This window comes from Crocuta crocuta, unplaced genomic scaffold (assembly GCF_008692635.1).
Source record: "Crocuta crocuta isolate KB4526 unplaced genomic scaffold, BGI_CrCroc_1.0 scaffold181, whole genome shotgun sequence".
NCBI lineage: Eukaryota > Metazoa > Chordata > Mammalia > Carnivora > Hyaenidae > Crocuta > Crocuta crocuta.
In genome coordinates this window covers 459,818-471,045 of record NW_027527952.1, presented here as the reverse complement: position 1 = coordinate 471,045, position 11,228 = coordinate 459,818, and the positions used below count along the sequence as shown (strand labels likewise).

General features: G+C 38.5%; 1 protein-coding gene across 2 annotated transcripts in view; it reads right to left on the bottom strand.

Moving 5' to 3' along the window:
* ITGA1 (integrin subunit alpha 1) overlaps positions 1–11,228 on the bottom strand; it is a 156,780-nt gene that overhangs the window by 124,004 nt on the left and 21,548 nt on the right. Inside the window, exon 2 of one of the 2 annotated variants that reach the window (XM_077752499.1) lies at positions 4,799–4,809. The exons of the other annotated variant lie outside the window; for it this stretch is intronic. Coding sequence (XP_077608625.1) covers positions 4,799–4,809 — 11 coding nt within the window. The remainder of the gene's footprint in view (positions 1–4,798; positions 4,810–11,228) is intronic. 2 annotated transcript variants of the gene reach the window in all.

The following is an 11,228-nucleotide window of genomic DNA, read 5'->3' as shown; positions in this document are numbered from 1 at the left end:
GGGGGGGGGGGGGGGCGGGGGGGAGAGCAGCAAAAACACATAAGTTTTTGAATGTAGGTTTCTGGACCCCACAGCAGACTTTCCAGTTTGGTCCATTGGACACACTTTGAAGAACACTGATCCAAACTAAAATCCCTAAGCAGTTTTGAAATGCAAAATAAAGATAGTCACTTGTAACTTTCATGCTATTGAATGCTACCAACGTTTACTGAACACAAGTCTTCAAATTCACCAGTGTATATAAATAGACTTTATCAACCAACATTTATTTATTAAGTACACACTGATATATAATTGTTTTTGTGCAGTGACTGCAACTGGAGAAACAAGACATACATACACACACACACACACTTAGTAAGTAGGCTATCAATACAAAGGAATATATGTCATGATACAGATGTCAAGGATTATATAGTTAGACAAGAGTTTCACCTGTCCATTAAGTCCATTAAAAAAGGGCAGAGAATGTCAAACACTGCTGCCTTAAACAAGGGAAAGAAGACTGTAGCAAATATCCTATCAGTATATGTTCTTGTCACAACCAAGTGAATGAAAATTGAGCTAATATTGTAAATTTCTTATTAGTTCTTATCTGATTGATTTTTGGACTTGGCTCAAAACCCAATGTTTTAAATGTTTTTCTGTATCAGGGCTCATAAATTATCACCAAACATCCATGTGCTCCTCCATATTTAACAGATTTCCTTACACTTAAGTGGGGGCCATGCAGGCCATTTCTGGTCAATGAATGCTGAGCAGAAGTGATAATGTGTCATCTCCCACCAAGGCAGTGCTGTTTCCTCCCCTATACCTCTTTCTTCTTGTTTGCTGTGATCTTAGAGGTATGTGTTCCCAATACCATGGTACAAGATTGAGTGGGACCATCCAACCCACACTGGACTGAGACATATGGAAGAAATAAAGTCAGTGCTAAGCCACTGATATTTTGGGGTCTTCAGACAGCTAACTGTGTTTACCCTGTTATTATAGAGCTTCTGATTACTAGATACTCTCAAATTCAATAGAATTGGAATTTATAAAATTAGAATTAGAATCTCTAAATGGTGAGAGATTGGATATCCTTCTAATGTGCATGTAAATGCTGAATGCTTTGTTAAGGCACTGAGGATTGTGTTGGTTTCTTATATTATTTTTTCTTTTTTTTAAATGATTTTATTTATTTTTGAGAGAGAGAGAGAGAGACAGCGTGAGCAGGGGAGGGTCAGAGAGAGAGGGAGACACAGAATCCGAAGACAGGCTCCAGGCTCTGAGCTGTCAGCACAGAACCCGATGTGGGGCTCGAACCCACAAACTGTGAGATCATGACCTGAGCCAAAGCTGGGAACTCAACTGACTGAGTCAGCCAGGTGTCCCTGGTTTCTTATATTATTATGGCAGAAAGAGAGACAGAGAGAGAGAGAGAGAGGGAGAGAGAGGGAGAGAGAGAGAGAAGCAGTGACTTCTCTAATTCTTGAAATTCTCTAACGGTCTAGGCATTTCATTACTTTCAATTTCTGCCTGCAGAAAGGAATCACGCAAAAAACATTCTTAAAAGGCATTGTGTAAGGTGAATGTGGGAAATAGTTACAAAACACCAAGGTTAAACGTAACTGATTTAATCCCTGCAGGAAATTCCTTAGAACACAATGGCTCAGATGCTGTCAGGTAAGCCACTTCCCAGGAAATTCACAAAATATTCTTGTGCAGCAGAAGGATATCCTGTCCCGGACGTTCATGTAATGGGTGTGAGTCCAATTTCAAAATTTGTCTACCACAGAAAAACAATAAAGCCTACTGTGCATATACACATGTTAGAACTTCAAAAAGTACTAGTGAAATGATAGCTGATTACAATGTGATTTACCCACTAGCATCTCAATTGCATATACTTAGAAAACCACAGTATTTATTTTTAACTTAGCCAGTTATGATGCTAAAGGAGTAAGTGTATATACTAAGGTTATTTTTATGCAATTGTTGATTAATAACTTATGAATATATATTAATATTTTTCCCATCAATAAGTTAATTATGCCTAATTAGTAAATATACTTTGTATCATGCTCTAGGCCAAGGGTCAGCAAACTGTCCTAAGAGCCAAATGCCACATCATCAATTTTTGTAAATGAAGTTTTATTCAAACAGAGCCAGGCCCTTTAGTTTACTATTACCTATGGCCGCTTTTGCACTACAATGGCAGAGTTAAGTAATCACTAAAGAGACTGCGTTTCCTGAAAAGCCTAACAAATTTACTATCTTGACCTCTTACAGAAAAAGAGTTGCTGACCTCTGCTATAAATAAAGCTGAAACGCTTTATAATACAAATAGTACAGTTTGCATATTTACAAATATTTTATGTACTCATGTTTGTACAGCTTAATCTCCTATATTTAAATCAAAGGCAAGACGTAGGATAAGATTCTGGTAGATGAAGTAAATGCTATTCGGACTTTGCATTGCTTTTGATCTTTGGTGCATTAAAGCACAATTGCATATTTCTGCAGATTTCTATTATTAGCCTAAAATAATACCTGCCTTCTCAAACCATTTTAGTCTCTTTGAGAAAAAGATAATCTCTGTTTGGTCAGGACATAAAACATTTAAGGCTTATTTTGTATTTAATTAAAAAAGAAACTCTAACAAAGCTTGTGACTCAAACCCCCTATAGCCACAGATTTAACATTTATTGAATGTATACTATGTGAACTGAGTGCTTAAAGTTTCCATAATTTAATCGTCTCCACATTTACAGGTGGTATTATCCTCACTTTATAGATAAGGCTCACGACAGTTTAGTGATGCTCAAGGTTACAAAATCACTTAGTTTCAGAATTCAGGTTTGAATCCGGTTCTCCTGAAACCAAGCCCACAGCAATTTTAACCTCCCCTGACATTCAGCAATTCTGGAATATTAAACTCTGATTGATGTTTACAAAATGTAAGAAGGCCAAATAAGGAAAAACAAGTTTTGAAAAGATTAGCATTATGAGGTTTGAATCAGACTAATAGTTTAATGGAGAAAATTCCACAGACATGATTTGTTAGTGGGTAGCATTTAAAGTTTTAGGATGTGTTAGGTTTGAGAGAGATTTTAAACTGTTCTAAATTGAGTCCAAACTGACATAAGTTTATCGCCCCAAGTACTTCTATCTCTTTTTGCTTTTAGAGTGCCGATTCTGGACAGAGAAAGGAATCCAGTTGCTACGTGACACTACTTGAAAATATTTCTTCGAAGGAAACATCCATCTGCTGTCGTCAGTGATAATTCATATATTTACTATTATTATTTTTCCTGTGATTCAGAATAAAAGTGAAAAGATCTGGGAAGGAGTCAACATTGTTCAGAAATATGGAGTATTAGAAGAGTTTTGCTATCTCTCTAGGAGCATTACGCCTTCAAGACTCTAGGAGGCAATGTGCAAGGCAAGGTTCTGAGGACCTGCTTCTCCATTCTGCTCATGGCCATGCGGTGCTCCATTACCAGGACCCTGGTCCCTAAGGGAAGAATGACAGGGTGGGTGATGATGGGCCTATTCAACTCTCTTTCAGTTCTTAATTGCTTACTTAATTCATGGAACAGTCCATTCAATAGCTCTCCCCTCCCCTCCCATTCTCTATCTCTCCCTATGAATGACAGTTTCTACTCTGTTTATGTGGGGTGGGAGGCAACATGAAAACTTTATGCCATGGTTCAGGAACAATTCTTTTAGATTAATAGAAATAAACACTAACTTCATGGTTTAAACCCCCACCTATAAGGGGCTGATATGTTCAACTGTCTGTAAGACATCAATAATTTTCTTTTTTCCTATAAAGATATTGTCTTTACTTGAGAGCAAGGGTATCTTTTTTTTTTTGTTTCTTTGGGCATATTGATTTCCTTTCAGAACTGAAAGTGTGCTCAGTGTCCATGATATTTATTGAGTCTCAAGGAGATACATTTTAGATATACCACACAAAACAGGTAAATTGTCTTCAGCATTTACTCTGGACCAAGCATTATAAAAAGCGTCAATAACCTCACTTAATTTTCAAAAAACTCTATTAAGTTAGCTCTTACTTTGCAGGTGAGGAAACCTAAGTCAGTCACCAAAGTAGTCAGTATTAGAGATATGAAACTGTGGAGTTTTTACCCTTAACCACACTGCTTAATATTGCCTCCCTTTGTAGGTTGTTCCTGCTTTTAGAAAGTTGTTGTGACTTAGTTTCCACTTAGTGATACATCACAAAAAATTGTTTTTCAATGTTTATTCTTGAGAGACAGAGCAGGAGAAGGGCAGGGACAGAGTGCGAGCAGGCTCCATGCTCTGAGCTTGAGGTGGGGCTGGAACTCCCCAACTGTGAGACCATGATCTGAGCCAAAGTTGGACACTCAACGGACTGAGCCACCCAGGCGCCCCTATTTAGTGATATATTTAAAAGTAATCCTCCATAATTTGTCAAGGTTATAAATCCACGAGCAGTTAGTAATTTTATTTTGTATTTTGTATTTGATCACATTATCAGATCGCATCATTAACATAGCTACTACTGTACAGATGTCTTGCATTGAGAGATCACCTTGGAGTAACAGTCACAGATGACTGAATTGAGAAAGGTGATGACCTTGTTATTTTTGCATATAAAAATCATCTGGAAAAGATGACTGCTAAGTAGACATTTATTTACATTCAAAGCTATTGTTGAAAGCTTTATATCAGTGCTTTGCAAACACAGGAGAAGAGATCAGCCCTTCTCCATTCTTCCAAAAAATGCTCTAAAACTAGAGCCAAGACTAATCCTGGACAGGAATACACTTACCAGTGCTTCTCCCAACATCCACCCAAACAAGGAACTCTTCTACCCAAGCCAATCGTGGCCCATAGTGCTAAAGGGATGAACATAAGAGTGTAGGGTTATTGGGATACCCAGTTAAATTTGAATTTCAGATAACCAATGAATAATTTTTTAGATCAAGTATACCCCATTTACTGTTCTGCCAATCCCTAAGTTCGGCAATCTTAGAAAGGTAGCAGAGGAGCATTTGCTACATGTTTTATATTTTTAATTTTGGCTTACCTTCAAATTTAGCTTTAACTGTAGTAAAGTAAAGAACCTGTTCTTTTAAATGTTTTGTGGCCTACTCTCCTTAGTATTTGGTGCCTACCATGAAACCTGGATGTATTTGCTAACTCTTCCTCTTCCATGGTTGAATTTTGACAGCTGGGTTGTAAAACAATGTGAAGGCTAAGAACAAGTGTGTGTTGAAAGTAGGGAGGTTAAATATCACCTCTCTTTCCTGGCTTCCATTTCCTTCCAGAACCAAATATTAGCTAGGGAAAAACAAAGAGGTGTTAACGGCCTGAAGTGAACTCAAGAACACCTGAGACTATAGAGGTCAAGCATTCTCTGAGTCTCTTGTACTTCCATCATGCTTCAGGACTAATGCTGAATATTGCTGAGAATTTTCCAGGCTGAAAATTTAGAGAGATTGATTTTGGGTATTTAAGTGATTCACCGCTTTAAATCTACCATTAAAGCTTGTTCTTAAGTGTTTGCTGGTGAACCAGACATCCATTCCAGTATCAGGAGCCCAGGAGAAAACTGAAGTCAACATTTAGGATTAAAAAAAAAACTGTAGTTAAAGGGAAAAAATGTGTCAATTATACAACTAACTTATATGATTAGGTGATTTTGTTTTCCAAGCAGACATGAAGGCTGAAAAAGATGTTAAGATTTTCCTATCAAACTGGCATCTTTGCTCTGATGAGGAACATAAGAGTTAAAAAAATTATCTGACCAGACTGAGTGAACTGGTGACGGAGCCTCAAGCCCCAGAGTCAGACTGACATGGGTTCTAGGCTCAGCACCAGCAAGGGGGCTGCTTCTTCCAGCAAGTGGCTGGGCTAGGATCTGAACAATCCCAGTCTGGCTGCAGGGCCTGTATCCCTACCATCAGTATAGCAGCTGCCTTGGTAAGGGATTTACTAAATGTTTGCTCTCTTACTTCCACTTTCTGTAATGGTTAGTGGATATTTTGTTGTTGTTGTTTTGGCTCTCGACACACTCTTCCTAGCTGAGAAAAGGGACAGAATTCCAGAGTACATAGAAGATGGGGATGGAAATACAAAATAGCCCTTTGTCCTGCCTTCTGGTCCATAGATTGTGGATATGTGATCTGTGGACAACCCATATGTTGTTCCTGTCCGCTAGAGATGATTCTCTGAAGCTCTGGTTGAGTTTTAAGTCCAGCGGATTTGTGGTGGCTGTCTGGGGGTGGCAATTTCATCAGCTGCATTGTCCTACACAGATAATTTCTGTAGCAGGGTTTGACAGTGGCTTCCTCTCTTTCTTCCTGAGTCTCCTCATCTTCCAATTATTTACATTATCATAACTGCTTTCTGTTGTTTGCAACTGACTTAGAAATTGTAAGAGAACTGTGGTTTGTTTATAACTTATGCATGGCTGAAATCCCCCGATAAAGAAAGCTGAGCAGTTGAAGAATGATATTCAAATAATAAATATATGCCATAGGACTTAAGGTACTTAAATGGAGGAAAGACAACACATTGTTTAACCTAAGAATTAGCATTAATTTAATGTGACTGGAAGTACTAATAATGTGTCATGGCTGCTAGAAAACTAGCCTGAGCATCATGGGACTGCATAGCTGCTATGGTTCCTGTAGACAGAGATGGAACTGCCTAGGTGGGCAGTGACAACCCTCTAGCATCTTGCAGACAGAGACAGGACTGCCTACCTGGGAGGCTAGCATTCTGTGTGTGTGTGTGTGTAGTGGGAGCCTTGAGGAGATGCTATTCCCGACGTGAACTTCAAAACTGAAATGGGCTCTTCTCTGTTCCTCTTCTTTATTGGCTTCTAACAGTTACAAAAGCGAGGTTTTTTCCCTTCATTGTCTGTGCACTCATGTGGGACATGCATATGTATCTAAATACGATGAAATGAAAGTCTTGTGAAGGCTGAGCATGATCTGGCTAGCCTATCTCTTTTTGAAGATAACTCTGCAGGGAATGGATCCATTTTGTTCTGGTTTTAACACCGTCTTTCACAGATGGTAGGAATTTATGATAGGAAAGGACATGAGGCATTTCTTTTGCATTATACCTTCACAGCTGATCTGGTGTCCAGGTAGTATATATGGTAAAAAGATGCAGTAGGAGGGAGAAATTAAACTAAGTTAAATACAGCTCTTAATAATTTTGATATTTTTATTGAATCATATCATTTATGTCTTGCAACTCTTTAAGGAATGTTTTATCATTTTTCCCATTTTATAAGTTGAAGCTCATAAATCTAAATTTGAGGATCATAAAGATAACATGACTTGCTCAAGGTCACAGAGCTCTTCTGTGATAAAGATTTTCTAGTTCAGGGCCAACATTCTTACAACTGCTGCCTGCCAACTGAGTGAAAGAAGACATTCAGGAGGTGGCCCATACTCAAATATTGTTTTCCCAAGTGATTCTAGCCAACTGTGATATCTTCCTGTTATCAATAATTTTAGCTTTTAGTTTCTGTACAATATATGAATTTGCAGTCTTGGTTCTGCCTTACATAATTCTTGAATCCCAAGATTTGTAAGTTCTTTCCTTCAAGAACTAGGAAGTAGTTCCTCTACTTTTTTGTACCTCCCCCTACTGTACCTAACAAAATATGCACATGTAAAAAAGCATCAATAAATATTCACAAATTGGTCAACATTAGTCCTAATTGTGGATTAGTCCTTATAACAAGTCAATACATAAAGGTATAAACCCCACAATGAGGCACTAAATCCAAAGAAATCTCCTCATCAACTTTTTGAAGTTGCCTTTTCAGTAGTGGAGATAATTAATCTACAATTTCACTTTTTTTTTTCCTATGCCCCATCTCTTTCTTCTAAGCCAGATAGCTGATTGGTATTGTGGCCACAGGGCATATTAAAGACAATTGGCTTACTTGGTGAATGACATGCCACGGTTTAACCTGGCTGCAGATAAGAAACATCTGGGGAGGGGCACCTGGGTAGCTCAGTCCGTTAAGCATCCAACTTCAGCTCAGGTCATGATCTCACAGTTCGTGGGTTCAAGCCTCGCATCAGCATAGAGCCTGGAACCTGCTTCCGAATCTGTGTCTCCCTCTCTCTTCCCTCTCCCTCTCATGCTCTGTTTCTCTCTGTCTCAATAATAAATTAACATAAAAAATTTAAAAAAAAAGAAACACCTGGGGACATTTTTTAAATATACACATGCCTGGGATCCTTTCCCAAGTATTCAGACTTAATTGTCTTGGAGTGGGACCCAGTCATCAGTGGGATTTTAAAACTCCCTCAACACAGTTGATTTTAATGTGTAGCCTATTTTGAGAACCACTGGCCAAACAGAAAGAACATTCCAGAAGAAATAAAGACCTGCGTTTTCTCATTGTCCAGTTCTTTGGGACAGCAAGCAGTTGATAGGGAAAGGAAAATAACAAGGAGGAAAGTGGCAGGACTCTGCAGCCTGGCATGCCATTGGTATGTTACAAATGATTCAAAAATATTTGTAAACTTCAAAAATTTTGTGCACCTATTGAAAAAATGTTTTAAACAACTGTTTCTCCCCTGATGCTCAATTGTAAAGGCCCCAACAACTTTGAAAATATGGGACTATTTGGCAAAGCATTCCAAATAAATGACCCTCAGCTCTGGAATTTGCTCCTAGCAGGCAGCTCTCTTTAGCAGTCAGCCAGACCCAAAATTTGGCAGCTTTTGGAATATGGTGCAAAATAGACTCTTTTTAAACCTGAGAATCACTGATTTATTTTGCTGGAAAGATACAACTTTTAAAAATAACAAGCGATTATTGCTACTGTACCAAGTAGAATCAGAGATCTGCAAGAGTGACTGTGAAGTCAAGGGCCACCTGTCTTTTCTCATTCTTTTGATGAAAAAACAGAGGCTCAAAAGAATGAAATTATTTCAAGTCACACAACCTAATGGTAGGGCCTGGGCACATCCTGATCTCCTGACTCACAGGCTAGTTCTCATGTTTGCCCTCCCATAGCCACAGAATCCTCTGAGATGACTTCTTCTCCTGTGATTCATTTTTGGTTATTCACAAATGAATGTGTTTGCAAATGCTTATAAATGATCTTTGGTAACTGTAGCAAACAGTATGCAAATTACGTTGTAATTTTTAGTATGCAGCCTCCTTTCCATAGTCTCAACTATAAAATCTGGTTGTACTGAACTCATGATTCTGACAATTAAAGTTTCTAATTCACCTATGATATATATGAACCCATGGATCAAATGCAAATCTAAGAGCTTTAAATCCACAACAAACCATTACCAAAAGATCTTGCCTTTCTCTGTATTTCCAATCTACTCACCTCATTCCCCACTATTTTGCTGTGACTTAGGGCAAGTATAGGAGTCAGGGATAATGGTGAAATGATTTCCAGAAAGATAAGAAACATTCTAACACTTATGAAGCTCTGTTAAATTTTAGGCAAGGAGTTAGGCCCAGAGCGAGAAATTTACTATCCAAGTATCAGTGATAACAGACTAATTTAAAAAAATATATATGACTACATTTAATGAGGTAGATAATTTTGCCTCTCAGCTCTTCCAACTTCCTCACGTTCCACATGTTATTCTATTTCCTTTAACTCAGCTGAGAATACCATTAAGACACAATGGATCAGAGAATTGTTCCCAGAGTCATTCCTTCACATATATTGTTTTCTCTCATCTGCAGAAAATTTCCTTTCCTTCCACCACACCCCATTCATGTTGGCCATTTAGTGAAATGCACTACTGAAGAGAGAAGTTGTTACTATTTATTAAGAGAGTTTCCTGGATTTTAAACTGAAGATAACACACTGAATAAAGAGAGGGAAAGACTCTAGCAGGTCTTCCTACTGTCCAGCCTCTGGGGCCTGCCTTCAAGGCCAAGAGAGCTCTTTGTCACTTCGTCCTTGACATGTCCTCTGACACTGGGTTCTTGACAGCTGGCCCAGCAGTCTACTTTCTTTTCCCTGAGGTAGCTGCCATCACCCTCTCTCTCCAAGACATCCTCTTTTCCAAGAATGGCTGTGGAGTAGGACATAATGTCCCACGCTCCCCCTCTCACCATCCTTTTCTTTGCTGTTCTGAAAAAAAAACCCTCACTTTTCTGGATTAACTGATTTGTTGTTACTTGTGACAGAGAATCTCAAAGTTGTTTCAGTCACGGTCCCTAATCCGAATTTCTCATACTACTTGCACATTTTTCACTCATTTTTGAGGGTAGAAGATGATGTAATCTCCTTTCCCCATGATGTTTCTTCTTTTTAGGCTTGTTGACTCTTTACTATAAATATTTAACTTCTAGAGAGGTTAGGGATTACAAGAACCACTACACTGAAGAAGAAAAAGGTACCAAATAAATTTGAGAGGCTTTCAAAGAGAAATGTTTCCAGTTTCCTTTGCCTCATCCCTCAAGAAAATAATGGAAGATCAATATGGGCTTCTGGAATTGACCAGTTTCAGCTCTGATAGCAGCTCCGCAGTGAAGTCAGGCTAAGTTAAGAGCACCCTCTGTGCACCTACATTCCTCCACATTTATTCCTGTACCTATTGCGGGGCTATGATAGCTTGTTTACTGACTGGCTTTTCCTTATAGGTACTATGATTTTTCTTTACTCACCTTATATTGCTGGGGGCTAGCAGAGTGCCTGGCACATAGTAAGTACTTAGTAAATGGTTGTCAGAAGGATGAAATGCTTCTCAGAAGAAGAAAGGCAGAAGGCAGAGTCTTTCTCTTGCAGAAGATTCTCCAAGAAGTGAACAACTGAACTTCAAAGCTATGTTTGGGTCTGAGTGATACTCCTGAGAGAGAAATTGCCTTGCCCCAAGATGAAGAACTATTGGATAAATAAGAAGGGTTTAAAGTATTCTAAGATCCTACCTTGTCCCTTGTTTCTCAACCCCAACCACCTAGAAATATGCACTGGTGACAATAAAAGTGGGTAAGAAATTGGAACAGGAGATGGATCAAACAGGAATGTGGAGCCTGTGAAAAACTCCTGTTCATGCGACTTTGAACAAGTTAACAACCTTCTCTGGGCCTCAGTTTATATCTATATAATGAAGTGAGTAAGTCGGGTGGTATATGAGGTTCCTTACAGCATTAACCTTTATGATTCTAAATGACTTAGAGGCATGTCCTGCAATGTGTTTTTTTTTTTTTTTTTTTTTTTTTTTTTTTTGATGTGGGGGGGA